Raw genomic sequence first — 21,614 nt, forward strand, 5'->3', positions numbered from 1 at the left:
GATGATTTTCTTGTCTGGTAGAGCAGAGAATTGAAAGATTACTGTACCTGATAAATCATGTAATAGAGCTATAAATACATTTCAAAGTCTAAAGAATATGCTATGAAAATTATACGATCGTCAAGAAACAGGTGGCTTTGGGAGGAAGTGGAAAAAACCCAATTGTATCATTACTCCTGGCAGGAAGCCAAAAGATAGCTGTCTAAAGAAATATTAGTTTAAGTATTTTGGGGAAGGGGCACATATACTACTGGTGAGAAAGAGTGTAAAAAGGACATCACAGGGAGTTCCCATCATGACTCAGGGGTAATGAACCCGACTAGTATCCATAAGGACACAGGTTCGATCCCTAGCCTCGCTCAGTGGGTTAAAGATATGGAGTTGCCATGAGCTGTGGTGTAGGTCGCAGATGCAGCTTGGATCTGGCGTTGCTATAGCTGTGGTGCAGGTTTGCAGCTACAGCTCAGATTTGATCCCTAGCCTGGGAACTTCCATATGCTGCAGGTGTGGCCCTAAAAAGAAATACACACACACACGACATCCTAGGATATCTCTATACCTGTTGTATAGGACCAAGAAACAAGGGGCGACTTTGCAGAATTTAGCTTTAGGGATTGACCAGAGTGGAAATAGAGTTGAGGATATTAAGTCCTTTTATATCACAAAGTGTGAACAATCTCTCCAGCATCACCTTGTTATATTGTAGTTGACAACTATCGTGGCTAGTGATCATCGAACATCTTTTGAATACTATGTACCACTTTCCCCCAAAAGGCCAAAGTTGCTTTCCCAGGTTCCTTTACAGCTAGAATACAGACATGCAACTGAGGCTCTAACAATCAGACATAACTACATACAAGTTTGACACCCAAGAGAGCAGCGTGAGGATCCCAGCTTGCAGGGGCAGCAAAGGCAGAGGTTTTCGGTTCAAATGCCCAGAAGTGGTAGCAGTTGAGTTTCCAATGAAGCAGTTCCAAAGTGTTTGGGCTGTTATTTCTAGCTGGCTGTCTCTATGCCTATCTGGCCTTCCTAGATACTCTGTAGGTTACTCAGTATGCCTTAAAAAATAAACTTATTTCCTGCTTAATCTGGATAGAGTTTTGTTACTTGCAACTAAAAACCATGGCTTTACTATGTATAGTACTGGCAGAATAAACATTTAAAAAGCAAAAACAAACAAAAAACAAATTTGAAACATCTTTAGCCTTGAATGTTTTCATCAACTCTCAGTCTAGAGATCCCTTACACACAGAAGCTTCACATTAAGATGCCAAGTATATGTGAAAGGTTCCTTTCCTAGAACATTTTATCTGTTTCACATATAAGTTAAGGAATGAGCTCTGTTAAAACAGGTCTTGGTTTTAAGTGCAATTATACTAGAATTACCAAAAGTTAAAGAATTCCAAAGAGGTAAAAATAAATACCACTGAATCTTACTATTGAGGCTTGCTGAAATGCTTCAGAAGATTTTGTGGATGATTCTAAACTCATCTAAAATGTAGGCTCCAGTTTGCTTTTAAGTCCAAAGTATGATCAAGTCCACTGCCTATTGTGTGAAAGAATTAATGCTATTTCCACTGTTCCCTCTCTTATTCTTGGCTATGAAAAGCAATAAAATACACACATTTATCCTAGAGTTTCAGGATAAAGAAGGGCTGCAGCCAGTGGATTTTACCACTGAAAGGATACATTTACTTTGGAATCTAGGTGCTTATTAGCACAGCGGTTTTATTTTTTTTTTGTTGTTGTTGTTGTTGTTGTTGTTATTGTTGCTATTTCTTGGGCCGCTCCCGCGGCATATGGAGGTTCCCAGGCTAGGGGTTGAATCGGAGCTGTAGCCACCGGCCTACACCAGAGCCACAGCAACGCGGGATCCGAGCCGCGTCTGCAACCTACACCACAGCTCACGGCAACGCCGGATCGTTAACCCACTGAGCAAGGGCAGGGACCGAACCCGCAACCTCATGGTTCCTAGTCGGATTCGTTAACCACTGCGCCACGACGGGAACTCCAGCACAGCGGTTTTAAAAGCGGGGTTCCTGGATCAGAGAATCAGTATCACTTGGGAATTTCTTGGAAATGAAAGCTTTACTGACCTGGAAACTCTGGGGGTGGGGTCCAGAATTCTGTGTTATAAACTCTCCTGGTGTTTTGTTGCATACGAAAGTTTGAGAACCACCTTCTTTGGGAACAGAGCTAAACCACTCCAATCAAAGGAGAATTTACTTGTGAGAATGGAAGAGCAAGATATATCTTCTCAATAACACATTTCAGAGCATTAAAGGAGTTCTTCCCTAGAACTAACATCACTTTACATGTAGCATAGACTCATTTCTTCTTCTCTAGAGGGGATTTAGAACTCTTGGTTACAAAGACCCCATATGGAAGTATCTTCGAGACTGTTAAGACATCAATTACACTTCAATCTTCTCAGGCTAAATAATTCCAACTCCTTTTAAGTCTTTTTAAAAAACTCATCATCCTTGTCAAGCTCCAGAGTAAAATATGACCTAATTTGACTGTTTTTTGTTTGTTTGTTTTTGCTTTTTAAGGCCTCACTCACAGGATATGGATATTCCCAGGCTAGGGGTTGAATTGGAGCCGCAGCTACCAGCTTACGCCACAGCCACAGCAACGCAGGATCCAAGCCGTGTCTGCAACCTACACCACAGCTCACAACACCAGATCTTTACCCACTGAATGAGGCCAGGAATCGAACCCACAACCTCATGCTTCCTAGTTGGATTCGTTTCCACTGCACCACGATGGGAGCTCCCTAATTTGACTGTTGAAATTAATTGAAACACATTTCCTATCATTGAACCAAATAATGGCACAAAACCTAAGTGGCATTTTCTTCTATTCTACCTGTTTTACAGTATGAGATATACTTCTTAAAATAAAAACTCAAATTTTGGGTCTGTTCTCTCTAGATATTTTGATTCTTCCTCTTCATCCCTGTTCCTCTTCCTAAAAAAAAAAAAGTTAGTTCATTGTAAGGTCACTAAGTATTTCACATATATTGGTCTAAACATTCTGATTCTCATTTGCCCTATTAAGTAAGAATTGACCAGATGGATATGCCTCTGACTCTCTCTCCTGAGCAAGGTTTAGTTAATTAAAAATAATTATTTTTACTACATATTTTATATATCAGCCAGCTGTTACCTATGGTCATTTCTGGAAAGGATCATTTGGTGGTGGTTATAAAATATCCAGTTTCCTTTGGGAAGCAAGACTCTTGAGCACGATTGGGAAAACGAATATAGAAATTGATTTCACCTCATACCTTTCTCCTAGTGCCCAAATGGGCAGAATGTTTCATTTCCTTTAAAAGCAGGATCTCTTCAAAGTCCTTCTTCTTCTATCTCTGCACCCTGGCCCTGCTTATGCCGTGTTAAAAAAGGATCAAGTTGATGGAAGAAAAAGGAACACTGGTTTCCCTCTGTACTGGAAGTGTAAGTTGACTTCTGTTAAGAAACTGATTTGGTTTCTCTGGATTTGGGTTACGACGTATGTGTAGGATGTGGCAACTGTTCTGCTCATTCAGGACAGAGACTTCACAGCGTCACTGTGAGGATGCCCCTCCAGGTAGATTTCTCCAACAGTTCCTGTTTTATCACTGGTCTCCTTGGAAGCTATATTTCATGCAAACTAAGGTGCCTAAATTTCCACTTAGCACTGAAAGAGCCCAAAATGAGGCAAAGATCCTGTAAGTGTGAAATTGTTTTGTGATTATGTTAGTCATTTTCTCTCCAATTGTAGACAAACTACAATCCAAAAAAGTGCCCCCCTCTTTTTTTCTTAAAAACAAAATAAAGCAACATTCAACTTTCTTTAAAAAGTCAACTCTTGAGATTACCCCAAATTCTGAAAGCCTAACAGATTAAATTAACCACACTATCACTTGGGCTAGATTTAAATGGTTGGTCTTCTCGAAGCCACCACTTAGATGACAAGAGGCAAAAGTGAGTCTTTTGAAAGTCTGAAATTCACATGATGACCAACAGAATACTGGGTATGGCAGAGTGTATAAACAGGTAAGACGCTCTCAATTCCAAAGTCCAGGCTACGTCTTGTAAAACATTTCATGGCAATGAAGTGAATCTAGGTTCTGGGCTCAGCTCTGACTTTCTATGTGACCTTGCATAAGTGATTTCCCTAACTTTGAGGTTTTGGTGGTTTTTTTTCCCCTCATGAAAAAACAGAACTAGACAGTCTCTTAGGTCTCTTTAAATTACATGATTGGCCATTTTTAAATATCTTAAGGCTTAAATATTCTTCATTGAACCATTGCAACAATTTTTGCGGGGGGGTGGGGGTGGAAGGGGTTACTTTCACTAACTTAGAAGCTTTAAACACAGCACACAGTAACTCATTTTCTGATTGTATAAAGCATCTGTTCCCTGTGTTATGAAATTTACAAATCTGCTTGTAGTAAATCAGTCACCTCAAAAATGACCTCTTCCTCTTATGTTTTCATAGCAATCAACGTTTACTAGCATCTTCCTATTAAAGTCATCTGTGTTATATTTGATTTCAAGAGCCAGGTAAGGGGCAGACATACCTGATGAAGAGCCTGATAGTCTTTGGAATAAACTGTCCCCCCAAATATATGATTACTTACTTTTAGATCAGGCCATGCTCATCAACCTCTAATAGGTTTGAGGGACTCACCAGTCTTAATTTCCTATGTGAATCTATAATTGTCCGCAGAGGTCAATTTCAGTGGATGCCTCATATAAATTAAAATTGAAGATAATGATGCCTGTTCACTTGATCAACTGAAATGACCAGCTGGGTTTAATGGGAGGAAAACAGAAACCCCTGTGAAATTGGAATAGCTTCAAAGGTGATGGAATGTAATTATTTTTCTGCAAAGTTTCTCTCCAAAGGTGACTGGCCATTGGGCTGGTGGGCACACGGGCAGCGTGTTATGAAGGTGGAAACAGCATTCAGAGCCACTGACCACATCCACATCCTTCTGCTAAGGTGCTGGGGGAAAGCAGAATTTCTTTTCTATTCTTATTTTAATCACTTATTTACAATCGGAGAGGTGCTTTGAGGTACGTGCCTAATTGACTCCCAAGAGGCAAATTCTAATTTAGATTGCTGCAAGTCTCTTCTCTTTATAGCCATAAACCATTTTCTTGGATGTGTGATGATTATCCTTAGGGTAATGTAATTTAAGGGCCGAAAAAATCTTGATATCACCAGCCCCAACCCATTTATCTTACAGATGAAGAAACTGAGGTCCAGATACGTGAACAGACTAGACCGAGGTCACAACACTAAAGAAGAAGAGCAGATAAGAAGATGAAATGGTAACTGACTCCCAGGCCAGAGTTTTCCCCTTATGAATAGCTGGAGACTCACTCAGGGAGGAAAAAAGATGTTCTCCAAGAAAATCACCATTTAAGACAATTTAAGATCTAAAATGTGGCAGAGGTTAACACGCAAAAAAAGGTGGAGGCGGGAAGCTGAAAGAGACAGAGTAAAGGAACCATTTTTGCACAAAGCAGATTACCATTCCCCCTAGCTGACTGTGGCTCTGCGTCCATGACCATGTGTGCTGGGGGACAGGTTTACATACCTGTAGTGACTGCACAGACTCAGGATTCAGACTGCCTGCCTGGGCTTGATTCTTGACTCTGTTAATTTTGAGCTCTGTGACCTTTGGCAAGTTGCTTAAGCTCTCTGTGCCTCAGTCCCTCATCTGTATAAAAGGATGATAACATCAGTACTTACTGTTGTGGGGGTTACAAATCTTACTGTACAAACCTTACTGTAACAGAGATTAAAGCAGGCTTAAGTAAATTGATAAATACAAAGAGTGTAGCACATATTAAGTGTTATGTTAGGGCTGTGTTTTCCCTATTCACGCCACCAGAAAGTTTCAGAATATAGACAGAAGTTGTATTTATTAATAATGTACTGAAGTGCTTTATCTGAGATAAATAACCAAAGACTCTACTTACAGAGATTCAGAAAGTCATTGATAAAACCTCTTTGTATGTTTAATGGATTAACCTTTTAATATGTATTATTACAATTTAAAGGGTTTTTTAATAATAAAAAAAAAGGAATTTTTTTAATTAAAAAAAATTCAATGATATACCCATAGTTTCATAGAACAATGACAGAAATTTCATTAGCAAAACAATTAGTAAAAGAGCATATGTGCTGCAAAAATTAAAGATGGATCTTCCCGGCAGGAATTCAGTGCTGAGTGATTGACTCCCAAAGTTGGTAGTACAGGGCACCCTGTTTTCTTATGCTGCAGCATGGTTCTTAGGCAAGTCAACATTCCACTTCCTTAGAACTTAATGTTGTCAAAGCTACCATGAACATTTTACCCAGAGTTCTTAAGTGAAAACTGTCACAAAATTAACATTGCAGCTCTTCTGGTAATTAAGACCTTTCAGATGTGCCTGAAGTGGGGACCATGTGTAGATAATTTGGTTTGTCCCTTTCATTCTTTGAGTTAAATTCTATGGAAATTTTAAGGGAAAAGGTCAGTTACCTAGTCCCCCATTTTTTATTAAATGATTTTAGGGATCACGTAGAAAAAGAATTTTTAAACATTGTTGGGAAGGACTTATTGCTGTTCTAAGACATCGGAAGATCATGATAAGCTGCATATCTTCCAGTCACATGATGGTAAATCTGTTGAGAAAGCAGAATTTAGTTAATCATTAATTATTATAATACTATACATATCAATTAATAATTATACTAGTACATATAATTTTAGTTAACATTTCATAATAAAGACCCATCTATGATGCACTTCAGCAGAATCTCCACCTAATCTACTTCAGGTGGAGGTTTGCTTGAAAGAAGGCAGAGGTTGGGTACGATGAGGCCAATGAAATGTTTTCTTAGTTCTCATAGCCCAATAAATGACTTTTATAAAAATTGAGATATAGCTGAGTTGCAGTGTTGTATTAGTTTTAGTGTACCTCAAAGTTATTCAGTTTTTTATATATATATTCTTTTTCAGATTCTTTTCCATTATAGGTTATTACAGGCTATCGAATATAGTCACTTGTACTATACAGTAGGTCCTTGTTGTTTATCTATTTTATATATAGTAGCATATATCTGTTAATTCCAAATTCCTCATTTATCCCTCCCCTGCCTTTCATTTTTGGTAACCATAAATGTGTTTTCAACATCTGTGAGTCTACTTCTGCTTTGTAAATAAGTTCATATGCACCATTTTTTTTTTAGATTCTACATACAAGTGATATCACATGATATTTGTCTCTCTCTGACATCACTTAGTGTGATAATCTCCAGGTCCATTCATGCTGCTGCAAATGGCATTATTTCATATTTTTTATGGCTGAGTAATATCCCATTGTATGTATCTTTATGTATGTGTATGCATCACATCTTTATCCATTCATCTGTTGATGGACATTTAGTTTGCTTCCATGTTTTGGCTATTGTGAATAGTGCTGCAATGAACAGTGGGGTGTATGTATCTTTCCATCTAGAGTTTTCTTTTTTTCCAGATATATGCCCAGGAGTGAGATTGTTGGATCATACGGTAGTTCCGTATTTAGTTTTTTAACGCCATATTTATGTTCTCCGTAGTGGCTGCGCAAGCTTATATTCCCATAAGTAGTGTAGGAGGGTTCCCATTTCTCCTCATCCTCTTCAGCATTTATCACTTGTAGACTTCTTGTTGATGGCCATTCTGAGTGGTGTGAGTTGATACCTCACTGTAGTTTGATTTGCATTTCTCTAATAATTAGTGATATTGAGCATCTTTTCATGTGCCTGTTGGGCATCTGTATGTCTTTGAATAAGCGACTTTTTATTTGTTTCTCAAAAATACTTGTCAGTTTGTTTCAAGGACAATGGATTGTTCCTCACCTGCCTCTCAATGTCTGCTAGGAGGGTGCTGGCACCTATTCGAAAGAGTTCTGGCTTCAGCCACTCATCTCCTAGCTCTTCCTTTATGAGAGAGAGCCAAGCCAGGGAGTCCTTTGCACTTCGGATGCCTCCTGCTGGCTTAAAGCCTATCTAAGAGGGGAAGTGGGAAAGAGAACAATGCTTATTGTTATTGGATTCCTTTAAAAAAAAAAAACAAAACAAAAAACTCCTGCATTAACACAGGGTCTCCATTTTCTCTTTTCTAAAGCTTATTTCACCTCCCCCAGCAAAAGAGCCTAGAGCACTGACTCACACCCATTTACACTATAAAATGACTTTTCCAAGATTAATGGGAAGAATGTCAGTGCTTCTGAGGAGACGCTAATGAGAGTTAATAACCCTCATTAACATTTCACTTATTGGAAAGTCATAAACCCCAACCATCAGGACAATAGCTGTGAACCTAAACAAGAGAGGTGTCAATAAATAGGAAAACACATCACAAAAGCCCATTCACTTTCCATTTCTACCAGGAGGCCAGCAGAAATGTACACCTTTCAGTCCTTCATCCTGAGCTGCAGTGGATGTGAAACAAGAGAGAATCATTGAGGCCACACTAACCGCACTGGTGGCAATCAGCAAGGAGAGGTGATGGTTATTTTAATGAACTTAACTGCAGGGACTTCTTTTCTAAGTTGTAAGCAGACCAAGTAAAGCAGTCAAACAGTTAAATATGCACAGGTGAAAAAGACAGTGTATATGACCTGCACACTTCAGAGGTCTCTGAAGGTGACCATAGAACAGCACAATTCAGCCAATATCTGAGGTTTACAAACGATGTCCCCGAGTCCATGAGAAAAGGATACGTATGTTCTATATATAGTAAAACCTGCTCATCTGGATATACTTGTCTCAAGAACTTCACTATCTGATAGAGAAAACACCCAAAGCCAAAGTACCAAAGCTCACTCAGAGTTTGGCTGCTCTGACAGGCAGCATCGGCAGAGGTGACTACTGACAAAATGCCAGAGAAGGGACACGATAAATGAATGATCCCATCAACCACCTGTAAAAAATCGGTGAACAGAAACCTCCATTAAATAGAGTCAGGGGACCAAAAAGGGATGCTCTAACTCCCTAGATAGCAAAGCCCAAAGGAAGAGGGAAGACTCCTCTTTTTTCCTGGCAAGAACTCAGCCAATGAAAAGCCCTGGATTCCCTGTCTACTATCCCCACCCATCTTCCTTCTCCTCTCTACAAAGCCTTCTTCCTCCCTTGCCCTGTGGGGACTTGCATGTGGCTCGCCATGGTCGCTGATCCCAAATACCACCCCCCCGCCCACTGCTACAGAAATATCTGGCAATCTATTTGCTTTAGGTCAACAAACCCAAGCTAGAAACTCTGAGTTAATCTGGCTCCTCCATGTTCCTCACCACACCCAGTGACCAACAGTCAAGTTCCATCAATCCCACCCTCTGGACTCCTCCATCTCCTATACGCACACTTTCCTCTCCACTCTGACCTTCCACTGTTTTAGCTTAGACCCTTGTCAGTCCTCACATGGGAGTTGGCAATGTGGTGTAGTGGGTTAAGAATCTGACCGCAACAGCTTGGGTTGCTGAGAAGGTGCGGGTTCAATCCCTGGTCCAGTGCTGTGGGTTAAAGGATCCAGCACTGGATTGGGTACTCTGGATTGGATTTAATCCCTGGCCTGGGAACTTCCATATGCTGCAGGTATGGCCGAAAAAGCAAAAACAAACAAACAAACAAACAAACAAATCCTCACATGGAACACCAGAAGCCTTCTAACTGGTTTTCCAAGCTCAGTTACATGTCACACAGTTAAATAACAATCCTGCAGAGATTCTGACCCTAACTGCCTATTACTCTGGAGGCCAAAGTGACCCTGTACGGGTGAGGGGAGATGGGGGAAGAGGGAGAGGTAAGTGGAGTGAGGTTATTTTTTGAGATGAGGCAAAAAAAAAAATCAGTTAGCTGATATTAGCATACATGTTAATCACAGGAACATTTCTGTCAATTAGGCAGTGCTGCACATAGATTTTTCTACATAATTCAGTTGTGTCAGCAAGCCTGGCAATGTTTCAAAAGAGAGGTTTGAGCATTAGTTTATCTTTTTTTTTTAAGGAAGAGAATATGGAGAACATAAATCTGCAATGAAATCAGTTATGAGGTATCAAACCTCTGCTTCTCAGGAATGACACTAATCATGGTCTGGAAGGCAGCTCATCACATTTTAAAACACCCCTTAAATCAACGATATAGAAGCTTTATAGTCTAGGGGCTGCCTGGGCAGCTTGTCAACAACCTGAAAAAAATGCCCCTGATTTGCAGGTACACACAGGTCCTCTCTGTGTGAAATCAGATGTGATTGAGATGAATATAAGTTAAAGCCTACCTGTCCACTTCTCAATAAAACCCAGATGAACTTTATTAGCTGAGGAAAGGGGCAATACAATTAAAAAGGAAGTAATAAGAGAGAGAAAAATGGGGAGTTCCTGTCATGGCTCAGCAGTTAACAAACACAACTAGTATCCATGAGGACTCCGGTTCAATCCCTGGCCGTGCTCAGTAGGTTAAGGATGCAGCATTGCCATGAGCTGTGGTGTAGGTCGCAGACACAGTTTGGATCCCGTGTTGCTGTAGCTGTGGCATAGGCCGGTGGCTACAGCTCCAATTGGACCCCTATCCTGGGAACCTCCATGTGCTGTGGGTACAGCCCTAAAAAGCCAAAAAAAAAAAAAAAAAAAAAATAGAGAGAGAGAGAGGGAGAGAGAGCCAAATGTCCCTCTCTACTCTGGTCTAGAACAGTGAACATTTAAAACATTTACTGAAATGCTTTGCCTGCTGTGTAAGTGCTCTGGGGAAGGGACTTGTTCACTTTTGCATCCCTAGCACTTAACACAGGTTAACATGGCACACAGGTTAACACCTCAATGAATGTTTGTTGAAAACAAAACAGAACTGGGGCCTCAATGGAAAGTTTTAACCCCAACCAGGGAGGTTATGAAACAAACGTACAGATGCCTGAGGACTGACCCAGATCCAGGACTGCCAGGGGTGAGGGCCCAGGCACCTATAAAAGTACAAAATGCTTCACATCTATTAGGATGGTCTTTGGCTGCAAATAACAACCACTGGTCCAGTGAGTGGTGGTGATCTCATTTGGGGGGTCCCAAATCTAGAGTTCTCATTTTTATAGCTTTCCTTTCTTTCTTTCTTTTTAAAATTTGGATCACTGCAGAAAGGCTACCAAGTAGAGGTTACTCAAATTGGATCAATTTTCATATGTAGGTCACAGTAGATATTTATTCTATTTGTATTCTTTTAAGATATGAAGGTATCCTGAAGGTAAAAATTCTGGAAGGAGTTCATTTCCTCTCACACCCAAGTACATTCTTAAAAAAGGTCTCTGATTCCAAAATAAACTGAAACACAGTCACGTATAAAGTTATCACATCCAATTGGCAAAGGATTAAAGTTCTTTTGGGGGTTTCTATTCAGCAGAAATCAAGAGATTAGTTTTAAAAGATGCCTTTCAAGAAGGGAAAGTCTCATTAAAAAAAAAAAATTACCTTTCTCTCCAATGATGTAAAAAAAAAAAAATCCTTTGAGATAATTTGCGGCTAAACAAGCAACTTGAAGTGAAAAGGAAAATCCAAACTCATTTTAAAAAACACCTCATACGCATTTTTTCCTTTTAAATTCATATGTTTCAAAAAATATGTATTATTTTTCGAAAAGCTGACAAAAGCGAGCATATACCCTCCTCAGCTTAACAGTCTTCCAAAGAGCACATCCAACTGCCATAAAACGCAAAAATGGATATTTAATTCAAGAGCTATATAACGTCTAGCTACCTTTTCCCTGCTGTTTCACAGCATTTCATTATTTTGTTTAATAAGTTCATCTCCTCGAGAATTTTCTCTTCACCTCATATTATTAAAAGTAATAAGTTTTTCTGGACCGGGGGTTTCCCAACAGAAAAACCAATTTATGTGTGTCCTTCAATAATGACAGGAAAAGATTATTTCCCATTATATTGCATACTTTTCATATCACCACCACAGCTTATCATTCAATAAATGTTACTCTGCAATTCTTTCCATTCCTCAAGGAAGTTTAATTTTTGCATTAACCTGTTTTCGCTGGCCAACACCTTACCAGAAAGCCTCTATGTTGCAGCAGAATTAGTTCGTTAAAGAACCCATTTAGGAATCTCTTGTCAGTGATAAAATTGTCTTCGGTTAATAAAAGGACATAAAGTGAGTTTACATCTTGATCACATGTACTCACTCCCACACTCACACTCACTTTCTGTGAATCACACATTTTTCTTCATGAATGTGTTCTTGTGTAATGAAAGGTAAATTAAACCTTTATTTTAACAAAGGTAACTCATGCACACCATCTGCATATAAAGACAGTTATCATGGCTATAACTAGTATTATAAATAACATTATCTTTACTCTGAAGAAAGATGTGTTGGCAATAATATACCTTGTTTCCAGTTTTCCAGAAGAAATCTCTAATGGCTCGTAGCATTACTATTGCTACAGGGAAGGTGGCATTTACTGTTTCTTTCCCAGTAGAGGTCTTAATAAAATCTGACCCTAAAACAAAAGGAAGAAAAACCCCTGTTAATTTAAAAAACTTAATTTTTCACACTTTTGAATCGGTGGAAGAAACAAGTTGTATAAATTTTTCTTTTTTCCTGAGAAACACAACTTTATTTTTCATTAATTATTTGAAAAAGTAAAACCAAATCTCTTTAAAGTCATTCTGTCTGTACTTTTTCCCCCTTACCATAAGATGAATTAAATTAGGTACCAAATGGATTCCTAATGACCCCTGGGCATCTCGCCTTCATATTTCCATAACACCAATTAAAATCAAGTTGGTTTATTTAATACATAACTGAGATAAAGAGAAACAATTTATATGCCCTGAGTTTAATATCATCTATCATGACACTGTACTACAAAACTGAAGGAGGAGGACCTGCTCATTTTCCCCTCATCTTCTTATGTGTGCTAGAAAGGACACGCTACAGCTGTGACAACACAGGGAGAGACTGGTTTCTACTGGATTGTTCATTAACGAAAGCCGTCTTCCAACCAGACTGGGATTTTCAGCAAAGGCACTGTGCAGTTTCAATTTGCAATTTTTAAAATTTTTTTAATGATTTTCATTTTTTCCATTATAGTTGGTTTACAGCGTTTTGTCAATTTTCTACTGTATGGCAAAGAGACCCAGTCATTCTTTTTCTTACATTATCCTCCATCATGTTCCATCATAAGCGACTATATGTAATTCCCTGTGCTCAATTTGCAAATATTTAAACAACTTCATTTCTCTCAAATTTATCTTAAACCTATTGATGTAGTTTAACAAAATAGCACAAAGAGAGGTGATAATAGTTAAGATTCACTGAGCACTGTGTACTATGCATTATCCTAGGTGCTTCACAAGTATTGACTCAATTGATCCTCACGATAACTAAGTTAAATGTTAATATGCTCCCCATTTTTAAAGAGGAAATTGAGGCACAGAAAAGTTAAGTAACTGGCTTGAGGTCACACAGTTAATAAGCAGGGGAGGCAGAATTCTAACTAAAGCAGTAAAGCTTAACCCATGTGCCATAGTGTCTCCAGAAACTTACTGAGGATCACATAGTCAGATATCCTTTATGTGGTGGCCAGAAACTTACTGAGGATCACATAGTCAGACATCCTTTATGTGGCGGCCTAACTTCGAAACACTCTACATCAACCACAGATGAGTAGCACAGACACTACCAGGGAGCTTATTGAAAATGCAGACTCTCAGGCCCTACACCAGACTCACTGAGTCATAATTTGAATAGAAATAAGGATCCCAGGTGATTCCTATGCAATTCATAGCCCAACCCCACAAAATCTGTAGAACCATGTATAAGGCTAATTTCTGAGGCTCTCCCAAGGTCCGTCAAAGAAATGGTCAAAAGAAGCAGAGGAAAGAAGTGGCCAAAACTTTCCCTTCTCATATCAACTGCAAAAGACACTTCCATGACTACTCTCTGGATCAAAAGGTTCAAATTGACACACCTTTAGTAAGCATACTATGTGAAAAGCACAGTGGAAAATAGAAACACAGACCATTCAAGGCCTTTCTCTCAAAAGCATACACTCTAGGAGCAGGTGGAGATGAAAAATAATCCTGAGTAATCACTTGATGAGCCAGAAGTCAGGAGATCTGGTTTCTAGCTCTGGTTGATATTTACCTTGCAAATTCCACCACCTAACCTTTCTTATTTATAAAATATGTCTGGAAATTCTCACTTGCTTCATAATTTTTTACAAGGAATCAAAACAGATAATCTATGTAAACGGTCTAGGTAAACTGTTGTGTTATATACAAAGAGAAATGGAGCGAGGACCTAGGTAGGGCTGTAGTCTGTGTAAGAACCATAGGAATTCTGGTCTACCCACTCAGGTCCTCGTAAGCTTCTTTCCTTTGAGCCTGTAGGCCCCACTGGGACAAATGGAGATGTGTCCGTCATGCCTGCATTCATTCATTCACTCTATATTCATTCAGGGCTTATTATGTGCTGGATTCTGTTCTACATGCTGGGAATAGACCATGACACAAAGTTCCTGCCCTTGTGAGTACATTTTCTAGAAGAAAATGAAAATAAACAAACAAATAAATATATAACAAGGGCCAGCTGGAGGTAAGTGCTATGAAGAAAAATAATGCAAAGTAATGAGAAAGAGAGTGACAGATCTGAGAAGATGTGGCGATATTTAAACAGAGTCATCATAAAGGGATCTCTGATGAGTGAAATGCAGAAACAGATGAAGGGAATCTGTGAAATGAGCATCACCATCATGGAAATAGGAAGTGCAAAGGCCCCTAGGTAGGTATGTGCTAAATTGATGGATAAATGAATGAATGAATGGGACTATAGAACCAATGCCCGGCCTTACAACCGTAGAAATAACAAGCAAAGAGAAGTAATGACATAAATAGATGTAAGAGGAGCATCCCTAAAGAATTCACACTGACACCAAGATGTTTTCCTCATAGGTGACACTGTCTTCTGATTCACTAGAAGGCTTTTAGGTATAACACTGTGTATCACCTAGATTCTTCTAAGCATTGCAGAAGAAAAGATCATTAAGACGGAAGACCAAAGTCATATTTGGAGGCTTAAAAAAAGGTGCGGTCACTTAAAAGTCATACCATCGAAAGTTAACCAAAAGAGGGAGTTCCTGTTGTGGCTCAGTGGGTTAAGAACTGGACTAGTATCCGTGAGGATGTGGGTTCAACCCCTGGCCTCGCTCAGTGGGCTAAAGTATCTGCACTTGTGAGCTGTGGTGTAGTTCACAGAACAGCTCAGATCCTGTATTGCTGTGGCTGTGGTGTAGGCCAACCGATTCGACCCCTAGCCTGGGAACTTCCATGTGCCACAGGTGAGGCCCTAAAAACACACAAAAATAAATAAATAAGTTAACCTAAAGAGCCAAATTCCCTTGGAAAGGCAGGAGCCTCTTTTACTAATACCTTTGGGAGGAACAGAGCAGAACACCTACCATGGGAGCAACAATGGCCCGGGAGACAGGTACAGTGGCCTAACATTATGTTTGTCTATCCTATTTCTTGACTGCATTGTAAGCATATTTGAGGACAGGATCTATACCTTTCTTGTGACTTCTGTACCCCCAGGGCATGACACACTTGTGAAGTTCAATGGATAAATTCTGGGTGGATGGATGGATGGATGCATGGGTGGGCATGGTTACCAAGATAGAGCAAACTAAAATGTCTTCTTTTAAATGACTAATGGGGAAGGGAAGACAGTTTGGGGTTTTGTTCTAGTCCCAATAACAAAACTGGGCAGGTGGCTCAGAAGAAAATGTCATTTTATGTATTTATTTTAAATGTAGAAAAGATTTAGATCTACAGAAACACTGTGGGGACATTATAGAGAGATTCCATATACTATACTCTCAGGCAACTTATAGCAGTAGGGTACAATTTGTTACAAATAGCGAACCAATATTCATATGTTACTATAACCAAAATCTATACTTTATTTAGATTTCCCTAGTTTTACTCAGAATCTAGTTTTATTCAGGATGCTATAATGAATTTGTCATGTCTTGATAGACTCCTCTTGGCTGTGACAGTTTCATGGATTTTATTTTGATGACCTCGACAGCTTTAAGGAGTACTGGTCAGACCTTTTGTAAAATTTCCCTCAGCTGGTATCGTCTGACTTTTTTCTCATGACTGCACTGAGGTTACATGCTTTGGGGGAAGAAAACCATAAAGTGTCATTTCACCACATCATATCAAGAGTACATATTAATATCACTTCCCATTATTGAAATTGACTTTGAACACTGGTGGAGGTTTCTCCACTGTAAAGTCACTGTACTCTTTGGAAAGAAGGTCTCATGTGCATCCAACACTTAAGGAACAGGGACTTGCAATCTACCCCCTATAGGGAGGAGTAGCTACAACATTATTTGGGTTTTTATATGGGAGATTTGTCTCTTCTCCATTTACTTATTTATAATCACTTATTTTTATCAGTACAGACTCAAAGATATTTATTTGGTTTATAATCCAATATTTCTTAATTTACTTTGTTGCTCAAATGGCTGTAGGTTTGACCACTGGGAGCTCTTTCAGTGGCTTCCTGTGTTCCTCTGACACAACCCCATCACATGGATTTTTTTTGGTCTTTTTAAAGCATTTGCTTTCTGGTACTACCAGATGTTGCAGGCCTGTCTTGTATGTTTTCTGCCCCAGTCCTTAAGTAAGCCATTTCTCCAAAGAGCCCTGGTTCCTTTTATTAGAAAACAAGATCTTTGTCCTAGGTGTACTCACTGCCATAGCAGGGGTCTTGCTTATAGATCCTCTCAGCTGACTGAGCAAGGAAAAATATGTGTGAGTATATTCTAACCCTTTACATACATATCTATTAATAATTCCATATTTAACTACATACATCGATATTATGTATGTAGTTAAATATGAGTTACAGTAATGTCTAAAGATGAGTTACAATGATGGCTCCAACTCTGACTCATTACAAGGATCTTTCTAGCCCCCCTTCCCTATGCGTAAACTCCTACCCTAACAGTGAGAAATCTGGTACCTACCATTCATCATTAATTCTGTTAACATCCAGTATCCATGTATTGTGCTATCAGAATTGCTAATCATATCATTAAGGAAAACCACATTATTACCACTCAATTATAAAGTTATGGAGGTCAGCACCTTTTCTCCAAACCTTCTTCAGTGAGGCTGTTTTGTACATTTGTAATACAGTGAGATTCTTTGGCCCCAGTGCGCATTCCACCCTGGAATCCCCTGACCTCCCTAAATGATTCTCTTCATTTGCACACACTAAGGTTCACTCTTTGCTCATACGGAATGAATACTTTCACCACTCAAAAAATCCCCTGTGCTTCACATTTTCATATCCCCCTTACTCCAGCAACCGCTGATCTTTTTACTAACTCAATAGTTTTGTCTTTCCAGAATGTCAAGTAATGGGAATTATGCAGTCTTTTGGACTGGCTTCTTTCACTTAACAATATGCACTTAAGGTACTCTCTTGTCTTTTTATGGTTCATTTCTTTTTATAGATAAATAATGTTCCATTGTATGAATGTACCACCATGTGTTTATCCACTGATCTATTAAAGGATATCTTCGTTACTTTCGTTTTTGGCAATTATGAATGAAGTTGCTATAAACATTCACATGCAGATTTTCGTGTGGACATAAATTTTCAAATCAGTTGGGTAAATAACTAGGGGGGCAACAGCTTGACTGTACAGTAAGACCACATTTAGTTTTGAAAGAAGCTGCTTAATTACCTTCCAAAGTAGCTATATCATTTTGCATTCCCAACAGCAATGAATGAGAGTTCCTGTTTCTCTACATCCTCGCTAGCAATTGGTGGTGTCAATTCTTGGATTCTGGCCAACCTAACAGGTGTGCATATAGATCATGTGCATACTTTTGTTGGATTATACTTAAGGATTTCAATTATGGATTACTATTGTAAATGGTACTTTTCTTAAATTTCAAATTCCAACTGTTCATTGCTGGTAAATAGGAAATAAAACTTTCATGTATTAATCTTGTATCATGCAACCTTGGCAAACTCAATCAGCCGTTTCAGGAGTTTGTTGTTTTAAAGAGCTCTTCTCCATAGACAATCATGTCATCTGCAGAGAAAGACAGTTTTATATCTTTCTTCCTTTATTATTCTGTGGTTGTTGTAACAGATTATAACAAACCTGGTAGCTTACAGCAACAGAACTTTATATTCTCTCACCATTCTGGAGGCCAGAAGTCCAAAATCAAGGTGTCAGCATGGCTGCACTCCCTGTGGAAGTGCTAGGGAGAACATATTCCTTGTCTCTTTAACTTCTTATGGCTGCCAGCATTCCTTTGCTGCATCACTGCCATCTCTGTCCCCATTTTCACACTGTCTTCCCTTCTGTGTGTAAGCTTAATACTCCTCTGCCTCTCTTCTATAAGACCATGTGTGATGGCATCTTGAGCCCACTTGGATAAGCCAGAATAATCACTTCATTTCAAAATCCTTAATTTAGACACATCTGCAAAGTTCTGCCCCAACTCACCCAAACAGTAATATTCACAGGTTCTGGGGACTAGGAGCCATTATAAGCCTGCTTACTCTTCCCAATCACTATACATTTTATTTCCTTTTCTTGTTTTATTGCACCAGCTAGGACTTCCAGTACAATGCTCAGTAGGAGTGGTGAGAAAGAATGCCTTGGAGTTTCCAGTGTGGTGCAGTGGAAACAAATCCAACTAGTATCCATGAGGATACTAGTGAGCTGTGAGCTGTGGCATATATAGGTCGAGGACATGGCTCGGATCCAGAGATGCTGTGGCTGTGCTGAGGGCTGGCAGCTGCAGCTCTGATTTGACCCCTAGCCTGGGAACCTCCAAATGCTGCAGGTGCGGCCCTAAAAAAAAAAAAAAAAAAAAAAAAGAGAGAGAGAGAGCGAGAAAAGAAAGAATGCCTTTTCCTGTTCCTAGGGGGATCTTAGGGGGAAAGCATCCAGCTTCTCAGCATAAGTATATTAGATAAAATTGTTTATACATACATTTTTATTTTCTGTATTGTCTTTTTAGGGCCACACCCATGGCACATGGAGGTTCTCAGGCTAGGGGTCTAATTGGAGCTATATATGCCGGCCTACACCACAGCCACAGCAATGCCAGATCCTTAACCCACTGAGCGAGGCCAGGGATGGAACCTGCAACCTCATGGTACCTAATCAGATTTGTTTCCACTGTGCCACGATGGGAACTCTGATATGTTTTATCAAGTTGAGGAAATTCCTCTTTATTCCTAGTTTTCTGAGAGGTTTTATTACAAATAGGTGTTGGAATGTGGCAAATGCCTTAATTGTATCAATTGATACTGACATATGATTTTTTTCTTTTTTACCTTATTGATATGGTGGATTACACTACATTGAACTAACCTTGTATAACTATAGTAAATCCCAGTTGGCTGTGCTATATCATTCTTTTTACTCACTGGGCTCATTTTGCTACTACGTTGTTGAGGATTTTGTTCATGTGTGATAGTTATCTGTAGCTTCTCTTTCTTTTAATGTCTTTGTCTAATTTTGGTTAGGTTAATGATGGTCTCACAGAGTGAGAGCTCTCTCTTCTATTTTCTGGAAAAGACTGTGGAGGATTGGCATTATTTTCTTCTTTAAATATTTGGTGGAATTCATCAGTAAGACCACCTAGAGGTAATGCTTTCCTTTTTGGAAGGCTTTAACTATTTTACTTTAGTAACTTATTAAAGTATCATTAAATTATTAAATAAGCAAATTTATTATAACTCTACAATTAAAATATTTTATAAAATGAATAAAATTAAAATAATGTCATTAATAGGCATAGGTCTTTTCAGACAATTTCTTTCAAGAAATTGATCCATTTCATCTATGTTATCGAGCTGTGGACATAGAGTTGTTTACGGGATTTCCTCATTATTCTTTTTAATAATCATAGGAACAGTAATGACCTCTCAGGTTTTTTTTTTTTTTGCTTTATTAGGGCCGCACATGCGGCATATGGAAGTTCCCTGGCTAAGACTCAAATCAGAGCTACACCTGCCAGCCTATACCACAGCCACAGCAACATGGGATCTGAGCCACATCTTCGACCTACACACAGCTCACAGCAATGCCAGATCCCCGGCCCATTGAGCAAGGGCAGGGATCAAACCCACATCATCATGGATACTAGTCAGATTTGTTTCCACTGCCCCACAATGGGAACTCTCTCTCCGTTCTGACAGTAGTCTCCTCTCTTTAATTCTTGGTCAGTGTGACTAAAGGTTTATCAATTTGATTGATCTTTTCCAAGTACCAACTTTTAAGATTTTTAACTTTTCTCTAATGTTTTCCATTTTCAATTTCATTGATATCTGCTCTAATTTTTATTTCTGTTGTTCTGCTTGCCTTAGACTTAAATTGCTGTTCTTTCTCTATGTCCTAATATAGAAGCTGAGATTATTGATTTTAGATCATTCTTTTCTAAGCTATGCATCTAATGTTATAAATTTTCTTCTAAGCTCTGCTTTTGCACCATTCCACAAATTTTGATGAGTTGCATTTTCATTTGGTTTAAAGAAATTTTTAGAATTCTCTTGAGAATTTCTTAAATCATGTTATTTAGAAGTTTGTTGTTTAATTTCCAACTATTTGGGTGAGCTACCTTTCTGTTATTGATTTTTAGTTTAGTTCCATTGTAGTCCAAGAACAACTCTGTACGATGTCTATTCACTTAAACTTGTTAAGGCGTGTTTTAAGGGCCAGGATGTGTCTGTCCTTTCTTGGTGAATGTTCCATGTGAACTTGAGAATGTGTATTCAAGTCAACACAACCTTGCAGATATTTGCTTGAGCTATCAATTACTGAAAGAGGGGTCTTAAAGTCCAGCTATGATAGATTTGTCTATTTCTCTTAGGAGTATTAGGATTATGTATGTTTAGGATTGTTTAGGATAGGATGTCTTCTTAGAAATATGACTCCTTTATTATTATGTAATGTTCTTCTTTATCCCTGATAATGTTCCTTTTTTCTGAACACTGCTACTTCTGCTTTACTCTGATGTTATCATGGTATATCTTTCTCCATCCCTTTACTTTGAGCCCTCAAAGTCTCTCCATTTAAAGTGGATTTCTTATAGACAACATATAATAGGATCTCATATTTTTACAATTAATTATAACTTTTCTGTTTGTTGTATTTTTTAATTAATTTTTACACCTTGTTCTACCTTCTCTGGCTTTAATTTAACATTTTATATGATTCCATTTTATCTCATCAATTATACTTCTTCTGTATATTTTTTAGTGGTTGCCCTAGAGCTTTCACTATACACTTTTAACTAATCTAAGTCTACCTTCAAATAGCACTACTTGCTACACAGGTACTTTTCAACCAAGTATTCCTAATTTCTCCCTCTTATCCCCTACAACATTGCTATAATTCATTTTCACTTATCCATATGGTACAATCATGGAATACACTGTCACTATTACTTGAAATGGTTTTCTTTTAGATCAGTTGAGAAAGAAAAATAATTTATTTTTGTTCACTTATTCTTTCTTTGACATTCTTTCTTTTTAAATGTAAATCAGAGTTTC

The 21,614-nt window shown here is 38.6% G+C and overlaps 1 protein-coding gene across 4 annotated transcripts in view; it reads right to left on the reverse strand.

The window, feature by feature from the left end:
• Nucleotides 5,903-21,614, reverse strand: part of DERA (deoxyribose-phosphate aldolase) — a 115,498-nt gene continuing 99,786 nt past the window's right edge. For 2 of the 4 annotated variants that reach the window (XM_005664048.3, XM_001926178.7), the window contains exons 7-9: nucleotides 12,404-12,516; nucleotides 7,885-8,034; nucleotides 5,903-6,666 (exon numbers count right to left, since the gene is read on the reverse strand). In XM_005664048.3, coding sequence (XP_005664105.1) covers nucleotides 6,610-6,666; nucleotides 7,885-8,034; nucleotides 12,404-12,516 — 320 coding nt within the window. In that variant the 3' untranslated portion in view covers nucleotides 5,903-6,609. The remainder of the gene's footprint in view (nucleotides 6,667-7,884; nucleotides 8,035-12,403; nucleotides 12,517-21,614) is intronic. The other 2 variants (XM_005664049.3, XM_021092297.1) reach the window with 2 other exon arrangements.

The sequence above is a fragment of the Sus scrofa genome, chromosome 5, assembly GCF_000003025.6.
Source record: "Sus scrofa isolate TJ Tabasco breed Duroc chromosome 5, Sscrofa11.1, whole genome shotgun sequence".
Lineage (NCBI taxonomy): Eukaryota > Metazoa > Chordata > Mammalia > Artiodactyla > Suidae > Sus > Sus scrofa.